The 20931-nt window shown below is 42.7% G+C and overlaps 1 protein-coding gene across 22 annotated transcripts in view; it reads left to right on the plus strand.

The window, feature by feature from the left end:
- TNRC6A (trinucleotide repeat containing adaptor 6A) overlaps nt 1-20931 on the plus strand; it is a 218311-nt gene that overhangs the window by 192303 nt on the left and 5077 nt on the right. For 13 of the 22 annotated variants that reach the window (XM_055365508.2, XM_055365509.2, XM_055365512.2 and 10 more), the window contains 11 exons: nt 3864-4006; nt 4392-4538; nt 4701-4838; nt 5292-5420; nt 5893-5970; nt 6261-6471; nt 9034-9165; nt 14869-15027; nt 16536-16676; nt 18392-18499; nt 19921-20142. In XM_055365508.2, the coding sequence (XP_055221483.2) occupies nt 3864-4006; nt 4392-4538; nt 4701-4838; nt 5292-5420; nt 5893-5970; nt 6261-6471; nt 9034-9165; nt 14869-15027; nt 16536-16676; nt 18392-18499; nt 19921-20142 (1608 nt within the window). The remainder of the gene's footprint in view (nt 1-3863; nt 4007-4391; nt 4539-4700; nt 4839-5291; nt 5421-5892; nt 5971-6260; nt 6472-9033; nt 9166-14868; nt 15028-16535; nt 16677-18391; nt 18500-19920; nt 20143-20931) is intronic. The other 9 variants (XM_055365511.2, XM_055365513.2, XM_055365516.2 and 6 more) reach the window with 3 other exon arrangements.

Here is a 20931-nt window from a genome sequence, read left to right on the forward strand (position 1 = left end):
GATTCTTTAGTAAGCCTATTAATTTGGTTAGCTACTTTCAGGCAATGGCATACATGGTAAGACCAGTTAATTCCATGGGCATGAACACAGTCCTGTATTTCCTCTGCTGTGACATGAGCTCCTCAGTAAGACATGATGGCTGTGAAGAGTGCCGATAGTGGAGAAGGCATCCTGTGAGGCTGTGGATAACAGAAGCTTTACAGGCAACAAAAATCTGTGTCCAGAATGTGAACCTTTTCCTGTTAGGACAAGTTTCTGCCTCCTTCATGGCTCACTGAATGGCACAGAAGTTGCTATGATGTCGTGCTGGTGGAACTTGTGGGAAATTTGCCCTCTAGGGTCCTGGGAAAAGGCATTCATGGATAGGTATCTCACCGGAGACACTGCAGCACAACTGTGATGTAAGAGGGAGGGGAATGCTGGGAGAAGCTCCCACGGAGTGCTGCTGACCCACCAGGCAATGGAGAAGCTGCAAGGGCTGCCCATGCCTACCAAGTCCACATGCTGGCCCAGGAAGCAATACCCTTCCTCTTGCCCTGTCTCTCGAGCTCCCTCTTCTGACAAAGCCTCAGTACCAGCTGGCTAAGGAAAAAATGTAAAGAGTCCAGATATATTTTCATAGAGCAGTCAAAAAGGGTGAATTTGGAGCTGAGAGACAATAAATCAATAAATGGTCATTATTTGAGTTAAGAAATACAGGAATAGCAGGCTTGATAGATACTGCGTTTGAAGGTGCTCTGAAAACCATCTGGTCCAGTAAACAGTCGAAAATCTGGATGTGAAGCTCAGAATAGATGGGGCTGGAGATATGAAGTGTAATTAATTAGATGTGGATGATAGTGTAAGCTATAGGAATAGTTTGACTAGAGAGAGTTGGAGGATAATGGACCGAAGACAGTCCTGGGGAATAATGGCATTTAGGGGAGTGATCCTAAGTAGAAGTGGGACAAGTTAGAATAGAATAATTTTTCAGACGCTAAGTGAGTACAGAGTTTTGAAAAGAAAAAACTGATTGTCAGGGAATGGATTTTACAGTGGGGCTCAGGGGTAGTCATTGGTAACTAATGGACCTTACTGGAGGACTGGTGGACTGAGGGGAGATTGCCACATTTGAGTTTCTTTTTAAAGGGATGCAGAAGTGTTGGAGAATGGTTTGTGGAAAAAATGTAACATGCTACTCTCTTTCTTTTCTTTTTTTTTTTTTTTTTTTTTTGAGATGGAGTCTCACTGAGGCTGGAGTGCAGTGGCACAATCTCGGCTCACTGCAACCTCTGCCTCCCGGGTTCAAGCGATTCTCCTGCCTCCACGCCCAGCTAATTTTTTGTATTTTTAGTAGAGACAGGGTTTCACCATGTTGGCCAAACTGGTCGCAAACTCCTGCCTGCCTCGGCCTCCCAAAGCGCTGAGATTACAAGTGTTAGCCACCGTGCTCAGCCGCTACTACTCTTTCAAAAGGTATTTGCATAGGCAAAAATAATGTGAGTTATCAAGAAGGAACAGCTTGGAGAGAGACTTAGGAGAACTGGTTGGAATTGGTTACAGGATTACAGGATTAGATGAAGAGAGTGGGGGAAAGAGTTCACAATGGCTAGCTTAGTTGTTATCAGTGAATTATGACATCTTAACTGGGAGAGAGAACAGAGGAGGGAGCTGTGGTAAGGATTATTGACATTCAAGAGAGGGCTCTTAAACAAGTGTGAAAGGTGGATTTTTTAAATACCAGATTCATGACTGGAACAGTACTTCTTAGCTACTTTAAGAATTGTTTTCCTTTTCCACTTACCTGGAATGAGAGTAGTAAAGGTAAGTATTATGGTGGTGGCAGACATCTCAAAGAACAGCAGTTGCAAAGAAATGATGGATGAGATTTGAAGATTGAGAAAACGTCGAGAATGAGGAATAGGGAGATGAAAACCTGTGTTAACGGTGACAATGAGGCCGGGCACAGTGGCTCATGACTGTGATCCCAGCACTTCAGGAGGCCAAGGTGGACAGATCACTTGAGGTCAGGAGTTGGAGACCGCTTGGGCAACATGGTGAAGCCTTGTCTCTACAAAAAAATGCAAAAATTAGCTGGGGGTGGTGGTACATGCCTCTGGGCCCAGCTACTCAGGAAGCTGAGGTGAGAGGATTGCCTGGGCCGGGGAGGCACAGGCTGCAGTGAGCCAAGATTGCGCCACTACGCTCCAGCCTGGGCAGCAGAGCCAGACACTGTCTCAAAAAAAAAAAAAAAGTGACAATGGGACATCGAAGTGGATGTGCTTTAGCAGGCAGGTAAAAATATGGGACTGATCTAAGTTGTGAAGTCTAAGCTACATGTTTATATTTGGGCATCACTTGAATGGGAGTGATTGCTGATACCCTGATAGTGAATGAAGTCTAAGGAAAGCAAGTTTACAGAGAGAGTCAAAAGACTGAGACCCTGAGTCTACTTTGTCAGCCGCAGAGTATCCCAGCATTGAAGAAGCACCCGAGGTGAGCTCAGCATGGATAGAGGAAGAGAAACCAGAATGGACAGATGGTGAGAATGGGTGGTAGAGAGCATTGTCCACTTTTAAAAGATTTGTTGAAATAGAGCAGTAGCTTTTGGGCTGGAGCTGGCTATATCCAGCAAAGATTTTGCAGGAAAAAAGTTTCCAGGAGAGAAGATCATTTTTTATTGCAGAGCAGTCAGAATGAGGAGAGGAGCAGGCAGAGCAAAGCCTAAGAGAGGGGAAGATGTTACCCTGTCTGGTGTCCAGTTTCCTCATCTGCTAAAAGGGCCATAACAGTAGAGTTACAAACATTAAATTAGTACACATAAAGCATTCATAGGCCAGGTGCGGTGGCTCACGTCTGTAAATCCAGCACTTTGGGAGGCCAAGGCAGGCAGATTACCTGAGGTCAGGAGTTTGAGACCAGCGTGGCCAACATGGGGAAACCCTGTCTCTACTGAAAATAAAAAAATTAGCTGGGTGTGGGGGTGGGTGCCTGTAATCCCAGCTGCTCAGGAGGCTGAGGCAGGAGGATTGCTTGAACCCGGGAGGCAGAGGTTCCAGTGAACCAAGATCACACCACTGCACTCTAGCCTGGGCTACAGAGTGAGACCCCTTCTCAAAAAAAAAAAAAAAAAAAAAGAAAAGAAAAAGCACTTATAATGGCGACTGACATAAACCAAGCATTTATTAAATGGTGGTTTATCACAGTGGGTGTTGATTGTTTTTATTACTTGTTAACGGAAACTTACCTGTATTATAAAACTCAGCAGATTAGAGATGGCTAAAGGTGCCTTAAGTTATGTAGCCTAAGAGTCCTTTTAAAACGAGGCCAGGCCTAGTGGCTCATACCTGTAATCCTAGCACTTTGGGAGGCCGAAGCGGCCGGATCACTTGAGGTCAGGAGTTCAAGACCAGCCTGGCCAACATGGAGAAACCTACATCTCTACTAATAATACAAAAAATAGCCAGGTGTAGTGGTACACTCCTGTAATCCCAGCTACTCGAGAGGCTGAGGCATGAGAATTGCTTGAATCTAGGAGGTGGAGGTTGCAGTGAGCCGAGATCCCACCACTGCACTCCAGCCTGGGCCACAAAGCGAGACTGTCTAAAATAAAAAAGAAAAAAAAAGTGAGGTTATCAGCCAGCCACCTTCTGTTTACTAGTCTATTTCAAGTTAATTATTTTAGTAAAATAACAGTATCTCCTAATTGCGACTTCACTTGTGAGGAATGCAAAATGTATGAAATGCAAGTGTATTTTTCACATACCCTTGTCTTGGCTGAAGTCATTTCAGTTTGGAAAGTGAGTGTTTTGCTTTTGTTGTAAATTTATCTGAAACCAATTGGGTTGTCTTCCTGTTTGATAACAGTCTCCTGCCTTTATTAGGAATGTTACAAGACAAACGAATGGAGATAGATAAACATAGCCTAAATATTGGTGATTACAATCGAACGGTCGGGAAAGGCCCTGGTTCTCGGCCTCAGATTTCCAAAGAGTCTTCCATGGAGCGCAATCCTTATTTTGATAAGGTAAGGTTTTTTACTTTTACCTCTGACTTGATAAACCAGTACACTTCATAGCGTAATTTTCACACTAATATTTTAAAACCTTTTATATAGTATAAAGTGTTACAGTCCACTACCAAATCTTATTACTGGATTTTGAAGTTCACTGTCTTTTTATGTCTCAATTTAGCATAGAGGTTGCATTTATATTTTTCTTCTTAATCCCATGAAATATGTTTGGCTCTTTTTGTGTGCTCTAGAATTAACACTAATCTGATCTCTTCTGTTTTCTACCTGTTTCCTGTTGATGCTGGAATGTCATGTGACTTCTCTTCTGTTCCTGCAATGATTTCTCCCTTCCACTTGTTTGCTTGGCTGGTGTTGCACATCTTTCTGTCTGTCCAATCAGGATGGCATTGTAGCAGATGAATCCCAAAACATGCAGTTTATGTCCAGTCAAAGCATGAAGCTTCCCCCTTCAAATAGTGCACTACCTAACCAGGCCCTTGGCTCCATAGCAGGGCTGGGTATGCAAAACTTGAATTCTGTTAGACAGGTAAGTCCAGATGTGTATTTTAGGCTCTCAGTTGAATGATTTGTATTAGTAATAAGATCTCTCTTACATGTAGTTACTGTGTTTAAATCATAGTACAGTGTGGTAATGAGATGTTTGTCCCTAAAGAATCCCACTGTTACTTGTTGCTATTTGTTTTTATAGAATGGCAATCCCAGTATGTTTGGTGTTGGAAACACAGCAGCACAACCCCGGGGCATGCAGCAGCCTCCAGCACAACCTCTTAGTTCATCTCAGCCTAATCTCCGTGCTCAAGTGCCTCCTCCATTACTCTCCCCTCAGGTAAATAAGCTTTCCTTACATTCTCATGTTTACCTGCAAAAAGGATCTTGCATGATTTTGTATTTGAATAAAATGGCTAACTAAGCATTATCATATTTATTGGCATCTTTGAGATTCAGCTAGTTTTGAATTAACTATTACAAAAGGTTGTAGGAAGGAAAAGTCAAGGATAATTTAAATCCAAAATTTAGCATTTTCTTCTTTAAGACATTTTTGAGAGTAGGACAAAAGCAAAGTAAAATTGGCTAGTTTAAGATGCACCTCTGTCATCTTTTACTTAACCGACGAAAAAGTGTAAGTGAGTGGTTAGTTAGTAAGACAGAGACAAAGACTATAACCCCCAATGAATAGTCCACAAATTTAACTGCTCTATTGACAACTGAAAACACACAGTACGTGTAGTTAGTGTGAGTTATTTTATCAAGATCATTAACTTACCGTTGTGATCCTAAGGTTCCAGTTTCATTGCTGAAGTATGCACCAAACAACGGTGGCCTGAATCCACTCTTTGGCCCTCAACAGGTAGCCATGCTGAACCAGCTATCCCAGCTAAACCAGCTTTCTCAGATCTCCCAGTTACAGGTAAGCAGAGTCATAGTCTTTCTTAGTACACATTTATGGAGCATCTACTGTATGCCAAACACTAGACTCTGTGCGGGACATAGTGCACTAAACAAAACAGGTGTAGTCATAGTCCTCATGGAGCTTACAGTCTATCGGGGGAGACAGATCGTGAACGTTTGTGAAGAATGTCTTGAAGAAGTGCAGAATGCTGTGAGAGGAGACCTCAGCCAAGTCTAGGGTGCTAGCGTTAGTAGGATGATTAGGAAAAGTTTCTCTGTTGAAGTGAAAGTTTAGATTGAACTAAAGACTGAATTTCAGCAGTGACTAGAAACCAGAGAGTCCAAGGAAGAGATGGTACTAGATAATGCTAGACATGTTGGCATTGGCTAGATCACGTCGTGCATCTGTAGGTCCATCTGCTGTCGTCATTTGGAAGCACACACTTTGTAATGGTGTGATAGTAACAACCTTTTCACCATCTTTCGTCTAGCGATTGTTAGCGCAGCAGCAAAGGGCGCAGAGTCAGAGAAGCGTGCCTTCTGGGAACCGGCCGCAGCAAGACCAGCAGGTAGAGCCCGCCCTGCAACTCGCAATGCTGTCTTTGTGTTAATAAACTCTGCTTATCTCCATTGTAGCAAGAGATTTAGAAATGTCTTTCTTAAAACAGTCTTACTAAGATGTAATGCAGTATGTTTTTCATTAAGTCTGCTGGTTGCCCATGAGTTATGTGAACATTATACAGTGATTATTCACCTTTCTGCTGAGAAGAAAGTGAATTCGAAAATGGAGAGGAATATGTAGTTTTCTGTAAAGACGTTTTCCCCCAGTAATTTTTTCCAATCATTTCAATGTTTTAAGGGTCGACCTCTTAGCGTGCAGCAGCAAATGATGCAACAATCTCGTCAACTTGATCCAAACCTGTTGGTGAAGCAGCAGACTCCACCATCTCAGCAGCAGCCACTCCATCAGCCAGCCATGAAGTCTTTCCTTGACAATGTCATGCCCCACACTACACCTGAGCTGCAAAAAGGGCCATCACCAATAAATGCTTTCAGCAACTTCCCTATAGGTGGGTTTCTCCTTGGCCCAAGTATTGGACTTGTGCTTAGGTATCACAGGCATGCCTCCTTCACACGTACCCTTACAGCTCTGTTTCTTCATGAAAGCTACTTTGATCTCTTAGCTGTTCCCTCTCAGAGAGTTGCCATCCCCTCTCCTAGTTTTAACCTGCTCCACGTTCAGGGAAGGTCTCTCTCCTCAAGAAAATCACAATTTTTCTTTTCTTTTTTCTTTTTTTTTTTTTTTTTTTTAGGACAGAGTCTTGCTCTGTCACCCAGGGTGGAGTGCAGTGGTGAGATCCTGGCTCACTGCAACCTCTGCCTCCCGGGTTCAAGCGATTCTCGCACCTCAGCTTCCTGAGTAGCTGGGATTACAGGCGTGCACCACCACGCCCAGCTAATCTTTGTATTTTTAGTATATTTGGGGTTTCACCATGTTGGCCGGGCGGGTCTGGAACTCCTGACCTCAGGTGATCTGCCTGCCTTGGCCTCCCAAAGTGTTGGGATTACAGGCATGAGCCACCATGCCCAGCCTTCAAAATCACACTATTTCAAAAACTCCACACTCGTTTAAAGTGCATTAGAATAAAGGAAACATTTCACTTTTTAAAGGACTAGCTGTCTTAATCTTAAGTAGGATATTAAGGGTGGGAAGGCTGATGTTCTTATTAGAAACAGTACACCAGAGAATTTTTGAGCAGTGCTGTTTTGGTGAAACAGCTGGGGATGGTCACAGTCACATTTGCTAGCTCTCAGAACTTGAAGTTTTTACTACTGTCTAAGTATGTATAAATGATTACTGATATAAATTAAAAAATGGAGGTAAGAAAGGAGATTGTCTTTCTTATACATGCAACTCCCCACACCCACCCACTCTTTTTTCTATGTTATCTCCAGGCTTTTATTCACTGGGTAGAGATTTTGAGCTTATATGTTGTTTCTTTCCTAGGTCTCTTTTTTTCTTGTGCCCTTGATTATATTTTAACCATTGATTGTTCATGCCCTGTTTATTTTGCTTTTTTTCTCTCTCTTTTCCTATACAGTGGTTTCTTGTAAACCAGCTTTGCTGGTTGTTAGCCAGAGTGTTTGAAGACCATCAGTTAACTAGTTGTTCTGGGCTGTGGGCAGAGGCTGGGGCATGCTGTTGCCCCTGCTGCTGCCTCACTCTGTGACTGAACTGGTTTGGCTCAGCCTGGTATTACCACAGATCTCACCTGGGACATAAACTGCACTTTGAGTCCTTAGGATTGTTAGTGATCTCTGTGCATTTCCAAAAACAGTTCCCTTGTCAGTTACTACTGTGGGTGAATACTGAAGAAGCCATTTAGTGGTGGCCAGGTGATGTCAGAGACAACAGTTAGTAGTAAAAGAATGATACCCAAGTACAGGGAGAAGTTTCTGTCTCATCAGTGAAGGGAGCTGGCTCTTCCTGTTTGACTACACACTTGACATATAAATTGGCCACATAAGTTCTAAGTATAGAATTTCCTGCCCTGGCCAGCTTCTCAGTGAGGGATACTTCTTGATTAAGAAAGTCTGCTTAGCCCATGCAAATACCAATACAGTTATCTAAGTTCGGCAACAGGCTATGGCCTGTTGGCCGAATTTGGCCCACTGCCTGCTGTTGTAAGGTTTTGTTGGACACAGCCACATTTTCTCTAACCTGGGGTCTGTGGCTGCTTTCGTGCTGCACCAGCAGAGTTGCATGGAGACACCGGGACCATGTGGCCCACAGAGCCTGAGATACCAGCTGAACCTCTGCAGAAAAAAATTGTCAACTCCTGATCCGATTGATGGGTCCAAGAGTAGCAAATTTAATTGCTCTCTGCAAAAATATGCATGGTATTAGAGAATTTGTATTATTAAAGTTTTCAGGTTTGACAGACCTTAACATCACATGGACTCATCAGACCAGAGAATTTAAAACAATTTAATTTGGAACTTTAGAATAAGAACCTCTTGGGAATTGTGAAACAAAGATTCTGGCTCCCACTGGAAAGTCTTCATTTTTAAACAAGCATTTTAGGTGATTCTAATATTAATAGTCCCTAGATTACTCTTTTAAGAAAAACTAGCTTAATAGTTTTCTAACCACTGTATCGAAGGTTGAAATTTCCATTCTTGTTCCAAGAGAATATCCAAGTCTGAGGGGCCTCATCAGCAAAGGTCAAGTAAATTGTGCCTTAAGATATATTTGTCCCCCGCCTAGGTGTAATTGCTAGTACAGGACATTTTTACTTTAGAATTTGCAAGCAAAAGATAGCAACTGAAAGTGACCACAGATCTTCATGCATAGGTACACTTGGGAAATAGCTAAACAGATACATTTTATTCCAAGTAAACTTATACATCTGGCTTCCTTAAAACTTTTCTCCCTCTTATTTTGCCAAGGAGTTTTAAAATCATCAAAATGTTATGGAGAAATATTTTCTACGTATAACTAAATTATAGTATTAACAGTTACATGGTTTGAAAACATTAGTTAAATGTTTTTCTAGGAAATAGAAGTTGTGCTACTAGAAAGAAAATGTGCTGTATTTTCTAAGGTTTTGTTTTGTTTTTTAATTTTTCAGGCTTGAACTCAAACTTGAATGTAAATATGGATATGAACAGTATTAAAGAGCCACAGTCAAGACTAAGGAAGTGGACGACAGTGGACAGCATTTCTGTGAACACATCTTTGGATCAAAACTCCAGCAAACATGGTACAAAAGATACATCTTACCAAAAAAAAAAAAAAAAAAAAAAAAAAAAACACACACACACCTGCAGAATACTAGATTTAGGCCTTTATTTTATTTTAAATGTGTTTTCAAAGCCAAATTATCTTAGAACTTTTCCTCATTTAAAAAAAGTTTTTATTAACTCTTAGTTACAATAAGAGACTTTCAGATGAAAAGCAAAATTTACCTCTACTCTGTTTTATAAAGAAGAGATCAGATGATACATGTTTAAAAGTTATTTTCTCTTTGGCTTTTTAAATTTTTCTAAGTGATTTTATTCTTATATTATTACACTTATTAACATTTACTGGATTTAATTTGATATGTTCTTAGGACATTTAAAACTTCTACCAGGGTCCCATTCCGTCACCCAGGCTGGAATGTAGTGGCATGATCTCAGCTCACTGAAAACTCTGCTCCCGGGTTCAAGCAGTTCTCCTACCTCAGCCTCCCGAGTAGCTGGGATTACAGGCCTGAGCCACCATGCCCGGCTAATTTTTGTATTTTTAGTAGAGACAGGGTTTCATCATGCTGGCCAGGCTGGTCTCAAACTCCTGACCTCAGGTGATCCATCTGCCTTGGTCTCCCAAAGTGCTGCGATTACAGGTGTGAACTACTGCACCTGGCCCATAATTTTATTTCTATCAATTCCTTATATATGGACACATTTCTTTATATAGCTTATTGCTATGTGTAAGTCATATGGATTTAACAGTATTGTCTTTTCAGCAATTAAATTTTTTTTAGAAATGCCATTTTCATCTTATTTAGTATTATCCATTCACCCAGCAAATATTAATCGAGTATCTTCTGCTTTCCAAGGCTATGTTAGCACCTGGAATACATAGACACAATGTACATACATGCCTACAGTTGAATGTATGTATGTATGTATATACGTAAAATTACTTGCCCTGGAATTGTTCATTGTGAACGAAAGTATGTCAGCAGCTTTAGTACAATATAATAGGTAATATCAAAGTTAATATTTATAATAGTTTAATAATACCAAGTTCCTTAGGAGCATTGAGTCAGGAATAACTGCAGGTGTGGTAGGTCTAGAAAGGTGAAAAAGACTTACCTTGAGAAGAGTAAGTTTACCAAACAAATAGGAAGAGCAACCAAGAAAGAATAGTGCATGCAGGGTTCAAAGAGGACTGCCTGGTGAATTCCGTATCTCGGCATATCTGGGGGTGAAGGTGCAAATGACAGAAAAGAGGTAGATGAAGATGGAATAGTAGGTGTGGTGCAAATCATGGAAAACTTGTGCCAAGAATGATTTTAAACATGAAAATGATGGGTGCCTAGAGGCAGTTAAGACTTAAAGTAGTCTAGGTAAGAGAGAGAAAGGTCAGTGGACATGAGAGGGAGTGCACTGCAAGAGAGTTTCAAAAATTAAAAGCAGAAAAGCTTGGTAACTCACTTAACTCATTCTTTCATTCAGCAGTGTAAGCCTGAAACACTTGCATAACTGATCAGCTAGTCAGTCTCCAGCCCTCTCCAGACAGACCCCTCAGAGGTCAGACAAATACAGGACGGACCCGAGTCTCAGGCAGAAAAGAATAGGTGTTCGCCGTAAATCATATCATTAGAGTGGCCTAGGTGTAAGGCATGCAGAGGCACTCTTAGCTGGCAGAGTAGTCCATGGGCTTGGAGAAGCACAGGAGCTGAACAGGCGACGGTCCTGGCACACTTTGGAATGTGCAATCCAGTCTGCCATGCTAACCCTTAGCTGCACACTGCACACCTACAGTAAGAAAAGTCTGATTTGTTAAGGGGAGTGGAGGCAAGGACATTTGACTAGGAAGTTCTGCATTACAGAAGGGTTAAACTGGATGTCTCAGATACTCTATGGGCCTAAGATTCTGTGACTTCCAGGCAGTTTATAAAATCCCTTCACCTCAGCACCCAGACGGATTTGGTGACATGTATAGAAGGAGATTTTTTATTTTAGCCTTGGTTGGAGGCAGTTCGGCAAGGCTTCTAGGAGGCCTGTGATCTCTGAAGCTGAGATATGAAAGATAAACAGAAGTCAGGCAGGCAGAGGTGAAGGGAGGGGAAACGATGAGAGATGGAGCGGGGCTAGAATTTTAAGAGCCTTATAAACTTGAAGAATTTGAACACAGCCTTTTGTATGTTGGAGAGTACTAAGCCAGGAGATGACATGATCAGATTTGCACTTTCGAATGATGCCTCTGGGTGCAGTGTGGAGAATTGGAGTAGATCTAGTATAGTCATTATCCAGGAGCTGTGGAGGAAGTGGAATTGACAGGGCTTGGTGATTCTAGCTTAAGCAGCCTCAAATGTATGATTGCTAGTAAAATGATATTTTTGTGACATTCCTTTTTTTTCTATTGAATTTTACTTTGAAAGTTTATTAACTAAACTTTAGGGTCAGATTTCTAAATTGTACACATTGGACTAATGATTTTCAGAAATTAAAGTTGTCGTGTAATAGAAGGAACCACTAGACCATAAACCAAACAGACCTTTGATTCTAAGTTCGTTTGCCGTTCAGGGGAATGTCACTTCGGGATTTTTTTTTTTTTTTTTTTTTTTTTTTGAGACAGAGTCTCGGTCACCCAGGCTGGAGTGCAGTGATGCAATCTCTGCTCACTGCAACCCTCGTCTCCGGGATTCAAGTGGTTCTCGTGCCTCAGCCTCCTGAGTATAGCTGGGATTACAGGTGTGTGTCACCACACCCGGCTAATTTTTGTAATTTTAGTAGAGATGGGGTTTCACCATGTTGGCCAGGCTGGTCTCGTTCTCCTGAACTCAGGTGATCTGCCCGCCTCAGCCTGCCAAAGTGCTGAGATTATAGGCGTGAGCCACCAGGCCCAGCCCGGAATTTTTCTGACCTGAAGAGTGAGAACAGGGAGTTGAGACAATGGGGAAATGGCAAAATAAATATGAATCCTAGGTTTGAGACCTAGCTCTGCTACTAATTGACTCTGTTATTCCAGTCATGCACCACTTAATGGCAATGTTTCAGTAAACAATGGGCCATATATCCAGTAGTGGGTCCATTGAGCTTATAATACCATGTTTTATTGTACCTTTCCTGTTTAGCTATGTTTAGATACACCCTTCTGTTACAGTTGCCTACATTACTCAGTACAGTAACACACTGTAGGTTTGTAGCCTAGGAGCAGTAGGCTAGGCCGTAGGGCTCTGCTGTGTAGTGGGCTCTACCATCTAGATTTGTGTAAGGGCACTCTGATGTTCACACAAAAATGAAATTGCCTAGTTTCTCCAAATGTAGCCCTGTTAAGTGACACGTGAGTGCAGTTAGCTACTTGGCAAGTAACTTAACCTTTCTGAACTTGAGGTCCCTCATCTGCCAAATGGAATTAATAGTACCTCTTGGGCTTTTTTTTTTTTTTTTTTTTTGAGACCCCAGTTGCCGAGGCTGGAGTGCAGTGGCACAATCTCAGGTCACTGCAGCCTTGACCTCCCGGACTCAGATGACCCCCCCACCTCAGCCTCCCGAGCAGCTGGGATTATAGGCGAGCACTGCCACGCCTGGCTAGTTTTTTGTATTTTTATTAGAGATGGAGTTTTGCCATGTTGCCCAGGCTGGCCTCAAATTCCTGAGCTCAAGTGATCCACCTGCTTCGGCCTCCCAAAGTGCTGGGATTATAGGCGTGAGCCACCACGCCTTGCCTAGTTTTATTTTAGATTCAGGGGGTACAAGTTCATGTTTTTATACAGGTATATTGCATACTGGTAGAGATATATTGCATACTGGTGGAGATTGGGCTTCCAGTAAGCCCATTGCCCAAATAGTGAACATTTTACCCGATAAGTAGTTTTTCAACCCTTGCCACCCTTCCCACTTGTGGAGTCCCAAGAGCCTATTAATAATTTCCATCTTTGGGTATACATTGGTTAGCTCCTACTTAAAAGTGAGAACATACAATATTGGATTTTCTCTTTAGTTCACATAGGGTAATGGCTCCCAGCTGCATCCATGTTGCTGCAAAAGACATGATCGCATTCTTTTTTATGGTGGCCCTCTTGGGATGTTTTGAGGATGAATGAGACGATGCATCTCAGGCACTTAGGTGCTGGAACCAGGGTTAGACACATCAGTGGTCAGCAGATCATAGCCATCATTGCCATTACTGCCTTCAGGGTTAGACACATCAGTGGTCAGCAGATCATAGCCATCATTGCCATTACTGCCTTCATCACTATCTCATCAAATACCCTACCTCCAAGACAAATATTCTCCACTGTACATTTAGCTCTGTTTGCTTAAACTGAACCTATCACGTAGGTTTTACATTTCATTTTGCTGATGTTCCCCTTGTGTTGATTAATGAAATAAAATTGCACCCTTGCTGCCTCATTATATCATCTGTTTCTCTTAGATTAAATGAAGTTTTCATAAGTGGAAATTGTTCTTACTAGAAAAAAATATATAATTACGTTTATCATCTCAGGTGTAAGAATTAATCACTTGAAATGTGGCAGTTATGCTTTCCTCATGTATCCTGTACAGCCATTACTTCATTTATGTCCCATTTCACTCCCAAGTGACTTTAATTCTGCTTATAGAACAGATGCATAGTTCACACAGATCAGAGTGACAAGATTGAGGATGCCAGAGCCAGAGGGGAAATGGAAGCAGTGGAGACACACTGAGTCAGGAATAGGTCAGTGCCCATCAGCGAGAGGTGTGAGGCCTTGTCAGGGACCAGCTCCATCATCCCTGAGTTACCCATGTGGATGCTGGCACACTGTGACTTGAAGCCAGAGGAAAGAGTGGGGCTGGAGTGGCATGCAGGGCCCGGCTGTGTGTTATAGATGTTCATAGTGGGAGCCGGCTGGAGTTGCGAGCGAGGTTCTATTTGCATCCACCTCAAATTCAACATGAATGGAGGAGACTTGGTTTTCCCTTCCAAATTTACTCCTTCCAGTGTCATTCTTTTCTTTTCTTTATTTTTTCTTTTCTTTTTTTCTGGAGACGGAGTCTTGCCCTCTTCCCAGGCTAGAGTGCAGTGGCATGATCTCAGCTCACTGCAACCTCTGCCTCCCGGGTTCAAGCGATTCTCCTGCCTCAGCCTCCCAAGTAGCTGTAGCTGGGACTACAGGTGCGTGCCACCATGCCCAGCTAATTTTTATATTTTTAGTAGAGACAGGGTTTCACCATGTTGGCCAGGTTGGTCTCGATCTCTTGACCTTGTGATCTGCCTGCCTCAGCCTCCCAAAGTGCTGGGATTACAGGCATGAGCCACCACACCTGGCCCCATCCTTTCTTTTTTAACAGTTTATTGAGATATAATTTACTTATAATTCAGTGTCTTTTAGTATATTCGTGATGTTGTGTAGCCATCACCACAATCCATTTTTAAACATTTTTATCGCCTGAAAAGAACCCCTGAGCTATCATAGCCCTCCACCATACAAGTGTTTTAATGATTTGGAAATAAGTTTGTACTCATATTCTGGTCACTTAATGATGTTTATGCATCTCACAAACTTAAAATGAAATTCACAGTTGTCATTTTCAGACATTCTTCAAATGCGATGTTAGAATCTCAATATAAAAGAGTTACTCTAGAGAACACAGCCTAGAGCCCACAGATCTAATGGAAAGTGTTCATGTTACATTTGAAAAGCTATAAGAAATAAATCTGTGTGTATTTTGCTCACATTTCTCTATTATTCTTCCCTTGTTAGGTGCTATTTCAAGTGGTTTCAGGCTGGAAGAGTCTCCATTTGTTCCCTATGACTTTATGAACAGCAGTACTTCACCAGCCAGTCCTCCAGGTTCAATAGGAGATGGCTGGCCACGTGCCAAATCGCCTAACGGCTCTAGCAGTGTTAATTGGCCACCAGGTAAAATTTTTTCTAACACTTTCTTTCATGAGACTGTGTTTCCATTAAGGTTTTGTTACATCTGGACTTAACTACTGATGTAGCCCAGATCGGCGTGCTTAGACTGACGTGTGCGGATGAGAAGGAAGGCAGAAGTGATTGAGGAAAAGTTAAGCATGAAGTCTTGGGCAAGTGAGTGTGTCAGCCTGTTACCTATGCCTTTATGCTCAAGCAGCAGAGGTAGAAGTGAGTCCCATTGACCAGCATGAAGAATTATATTAAAAACTTTAGGCTGGGCGCAGTGGCACATGCCAGTAATCCCAGCACTTTGGGAGGCCGAGGCGGGCGGATCACGAGGTCAGGAGATCGAGACCATGCTGGCTAACACGGTGAAACCCCGTCTTTACTAAAACTACAAAAAATTAGCCAGGCGTGGTGGCGGGCGCCTGTAGTCCCAGCTACAGGAGGCTGAGGCAGGAGAATGGCGTGAACCCAGGAGGCAGAGCTTGCAGTGAGCCGAAATTGCGCCACTGCACTCCAGCCTGGGCGACAGAGCAAGACAACAACAACAAAAACTTTAATTCGCTGTTTCTCATAAGTTGTGTCAGGGAGTAACTTGCAGTATTTTCATTCATACATAGGAGTTACCAGAAGTGCTTCTATGGCCTGCTTTCTCCTACCTGAGTTGCAGTAGCTTTGTGATTTGTCTTAAAGCTTAAAGCACTTTTAAATGTTACTGTTTAAAAATGAACATGAATCTGGTGGGTACGGTGGCTCATGCCTGTAATCCCAGCACTTTGGGAGGCTGAGGTGGGCAGGTAACGAGGTCCCAGGAGATCGAGACCGTCCTAGCTAACACGGTGAAACCCCATCTCTACTAAAAATGCAAAAAGAAATTAGCCGGGTATGGCGGTGTGTGCCCGTAGTCCCAGCTACTCGGGAGGCTGAGGCAGAAGAGTGGCGTGAACACAGGAGGCGGAGCTCGCAGTGAGCCAAGATCATGCCACTGCACTCCAGCCTGGGCAACAGAGCGAGACTCTGTCTCAAAAAAAAAAAAAATACATGAATCACAGCCAGGCACAGTGGCTTATGCCTGTAATCCCAGCACTTTCGGAGGCTGAGGTGGGAGATCACTTGAGTCCAGGAGTTCAAAGCTGCAGTGAGCTGTGATTGCACCACTACACTCCAACCTGGGTGATAGAGAAAGACCCTGTCTCAAACATACATACATATATATGATTTTTTAACACACACACACACGTATGTATGTGTATATATTACGTGTGTGTGTGGGTGTGTATATTCACATTCAGTGAGATGATTTCAGTTGTAAAAACTTGCAAGTAATTTATAAAGAATAGCTTCTATAATACTAATTGTATTAACTGAACCATCCTCTTAGAGTGTTAGTGTAAATTGGAAAGTATTTGAGAGTTGCATAGGATTCAGGAATAAAGGTTTTGGATATTTATTAGTGGATTTTAAAATGATGATTAAGCTTTGAACTAATTTTAAATTTCCGTTTCCAGAATTTCGTCCTGGTGAGCCATGGAAAGGTTATCCAAACATTGACCCTGAAACTGACCCTTACGTCACTCCTGGCAGTGTCATAAACAATCTTTCAATTAATACTGTGCGGGAAGTTGACCACCTCAGGGACAGGAACAGTGGTACGTAGGGGGTGCAAATGAATTTCTGAGTGACACTTAACACAGTTTGAGAATGGCTCATGTAGTGCCCAGCTACTCTGGGCGACTGAGCCCAGGGTACTCTGGGATCACTTGAGCCCAGGAGCTTGAGGCAAGCCTGGGCAACATAGATGTGGGACCCTGTCTCTTTAAAAAAGAAAGAAAACGAAGAAGAAGAATGGCAGACAGAATTCTCTCTGTTCCCATAGGTGGCTCTTTAATTTGGCTACTTTTTAAATGCTGAGGATTTTATCATCCCTTAGTATGGCAAATATATATATTAATTTAATAAGTTAACATAAAGGACCAGCAAACCTTTGCTTTCCAGCAGTTGTATTAAAGGAATGAAAAAACAGCAAATGAAGGTTGTTACTAACTTTATACTGAGTTACAAGATTATGGTAATTTAAAAAATGGGTGTTTCTTGTAAAAGACGTTATATTATTATATATGCTTATATACTCTGAATATTGAAGGGCTTTCATCTGGAAGAGCGAATTAGGCTGTCTTTCAGAGAGTAAGAATAAGACCAATTTAAGGATCCCTGCAGTCCAGATGTGCTTTTTAATTGGTTAGCAAATAAAATCCGATTACCTGCCACGGGGTTACTTTTCACCTCAAGGCATTTAGATGTGTTTCATCCATGATTTTGTACCAGAAGAGTGTTAATGAAATTAATTTTTTAAATATTAAAAAGTATTTTCTGTCTTTTTAAAATACCATCTATACCTTTAAACAGTTTATAAAGCACATGTGAAGCAGCCACCATGTTGCGTTAGACGTGTAATTTACAGAGGTAACAAGTGTCTGCACCAGCAGAGAAGAGTCCTCAGCATTGTGAAATGGCTGGGTTTCACAGACAGCTCTGCCCCCTATGGGGACACTAAGCCAAGCATAAATGCTCACGGCGTGGGAGTTAGTGGAAGAATCCGATGGCTCTGAAAGTCAGTAGAGTTTGAATTTGATGTTAAAGGAAATAGAACATTGAAGGCTTTGAGTGGAAGAATCTTTAAGATGGGGTAATCTGGCTGTGGTGAGCAGAGTGGATTGGGTTGGGAGACAAGCCAGGGAACTGGTGTAGTAATCCAGATGGTGGTCGGGTCTAGAGCTCAACTAGAGTAGTGGTCGATGGGGTTTTGAAAATGGAAAGCTACACCAGGTTTGGGAGCCTGAATATATCGCGTAATGGAGAAGACTGAAGGGCCGGCAAATGGGAAGCCACACCAGGTTTGGGAGCCTGAATATATTGCGTAATGGAGAAGGCTGAAGGGCCTGTTCACTAGTAGTGTCTGTGACCAGGTGCCTTAGAGAGCAGGATAGCCAGTAAGAAGTCACTGGAGCTTAGGGGCGAGTTAGCACCAAGACTCGAACCTCCTTTTAGACCCAGTGCTGGGAAGCAGAGCCGAGTGCTGTCTTGGTGGCTGGACCCCATTGCTAGAGCGCATCCTCACAGCCAGTGAGGACAAAATCAGAGGGAAAATGCCTGTGCTGAGCCAAGGCAGAGACAATTGGCAAGCTCGCTCAGCATGCTGTTTTGAAGGCAAGAAGGAAGATGTCTCGGGCACCATCTTACCCTGAGTGGACCTGTTTCCTTTCTTGTGGTATACTGTTAGCTTTGATTTCTCTGGAAGCTTTTGCTTTTTCTGAACCTCCACGTCCCTTGCTCTGGTGGCTGATTGGACTCTTCCCCCACACAGGGTCATCCTCATCCTTGAACACCACGCTGCCTTCAACTAGTGCCTGGTCATCCATTCGTGCCTCCAACTACAACGTTCCCCTCAGCAGTACAGCACAAAGCACTTCAGGTGGGCCTCGCCTTCGCTCAGGAAGGGAGGGTTGGTCACAGCCAGAGCCGCGGCTGTTGTTTTAATGCCCTCTTCTTTCGTCCAGTCTTCTCAGGGAATTAGGAGATTCTGTTTGTGAGCCTGGGAAATTATTTTTAACATCCCTTACTCCTTTTTAAACTTACTGTACCCAGCAGTCATCTACTAAAATCAGTTTTCACTGAACAGCTCTCATCTCATCTCAGAGCCACAGCAGCTCTGTAATTAAATGTAATTTAATCCAAACTAGTTCTCAGACTATCTGCAGCGGAGGATCTTTTTAAAAAAAAACAATGCCAATCCTCATAGACTGATACTTTTGTAAAATGCGGTAAACATGAATTCTGAATTGCTAGGAAAATGATGGCACACTTGAGAGTTACAGGAATGTCAGGTTGCTGTCTGTCTACATATGCGCACTCTGAATTTCTGGACTCGTCCTGCAGCAGATTAGTATGAAACTGTGTTGTGGTGGTCTTCTGGCCATGCCCTGAGTAGCACTGACCTAATGCACACACACTTTGTAAGTGAAGTAAGAAAAAGAGTTGATAGTGATGGAAGACAGGAATTGTTCCACTCCTTGCTGTCCCCTCATGCTTTTAGCATGATAGTTGATGTGGTTTACTGTGTACCTGATCCCTGCATACCCACTCATGTCTCCATTGCTGCGAGGCAGTGCGTGTCAGGAACTGGGCCTGCTGTCTTTTTCTTTCTTCCTTCCTTTCCTTCTTTCTCTCTCTGTCTTTCCTTCCTTTCCTTTCCTTTCTTCTTCCCTCCCTTTTTCTTTTTTTTTTTTTTTTTTTTGCCATACAGGCTTAGTTTTGAATCCTGGCTCTGCATTAGACCCATAAGCAAATTACTTACCCACTCTGTCTTCAGTAGACTGTGTCAGGACCACAGACAGCACATGCCAGGTGCCCAGCAGCCAATGCTCAGCACAGAGAGGCAGGCACCCCGTGAAGATCTCCTTTGGCAGCTCCTGAGTTGGGGCTCTTTTGCAGTCCTTTTTTCCTTGAGTAAACAACAAAGTTCTAAAATTCACTTAAATGGCCTGACTTTCTTGAGTGACTCAATTACGGTTATTAAGAATTTCACAATTGCTATTTTAGAGCAATTCAGATTGTTTTCCATTTCAGTTCGAGTACAGTTTTGGACACTGGCCTAAGAATTTCATAGGTCTTACAGCTGTTAGTAACAGATCAATGGCTTGAGTGTTTGGAGGGGTGGAAAGCAGTTTCCTTTGGACTGATTTTCTTTTTTGGCAGTTTAGTTGATTTGGGGTTTTAATAGTTTCTTTTGTTTGTTAGATTTGCTTTCTGTGGGAGAATGGATGTCATTATTTAAATTTCCTCCTTTCTTAAACATTATTCCTCCCCTGTCCATTTTTTTCCCCCTTTGAGTAGCCAGAAATAGTGATTCCAAATTGACATGGTCTCCTGGTTCAGTTACAAACACCTCTCTGGCTCATGAGCTGTGGAAGGTCCCTTTGCCACCTAAAAACATCACTGCTCCGTCCCGCCCACCTCCGGGACTGACTGGTCAGAAGCCACCCTTGTCTACGTGGGATAATTCTCCCCTTCGTATAGGTGGAGGATGGGGAAATTCTGACGCCAGATATACCCCAGGTAAGATGCAGTCGTAAGGTGGGTTTCTGTGGTTTATTTGCGAAACGCTAACCAGTACTAACAGTCGAGTTTAACAGAGACCGGAACGGTAAACTATTGCCTCACCTCCATCGGGGGAATGAGAACTTCACTAAACAAATGATCCACCCAAAGGCACACAACAGGCTGCAATAACATTAATGCATTAGGAAGCTCCATTGTCTCAGAAGTTCTTCAAGACTACATCTTAAAATGTGTAGGAACTTCCTGCTCGTGGCAGGCTTAAACCACATCACGTGGAGCAGAAGGCAGTATTGGGCAAGTCTGGGGAACATGGGAGCAGGCCATCTGGGCCTTGAAGACTAGGGGGGTAGCTTGGCCTGTATTAAATGGGGACATTTGAGAGTGAAAGAGAGTGCTGTTGATTAATCATACATGGCCAACAGGCATAAGCCAGAAGGCCCCGGCAGTCTGGTTCTTCTGCCTTTCCTCATTCTGTAATGACTAACATTGGATTTGTACTGGCATCATTTCCTGCCTGTGCTGTCTCCACACCATACATATACACACACAGCCCCAGATGAGCCTAGCAGTTTCCCCAGTAAATACAGTCTTATCCTTCACTCTACCTTGCCTGCAAACTACCAAACATTCCCATCTTCAAGCTGAAAATGAGTAATAAAACCTCATTAATATTTTCTGATTAAATATGTAATTTCTGATCTTTAGACAGGTGATTGGCTGTAGGAAAACTTGCAGCTTTTCCTCTGAGTGCGGGTTAATTATAGGAAAAGAACACTAAAGTACGTG

The sequence above is a fragment of the Gorilla gorilla genome, chromosome 18, assembly GCF_029281585.2.
Source record: "Gorilla gorilla gorilla isolate KB3781 chromosome 18, NHGRI_mGorGor1-v2.1_pri, whole genome shotgun sequence".
In the NCBI taxonomy this organism is placed as follows: domain Eukaryota; kingdom Metazoa; phylum Chordata; class Mammalia; order Primates; family Hominidae; genus Gorilla; species Gorilla gorilla.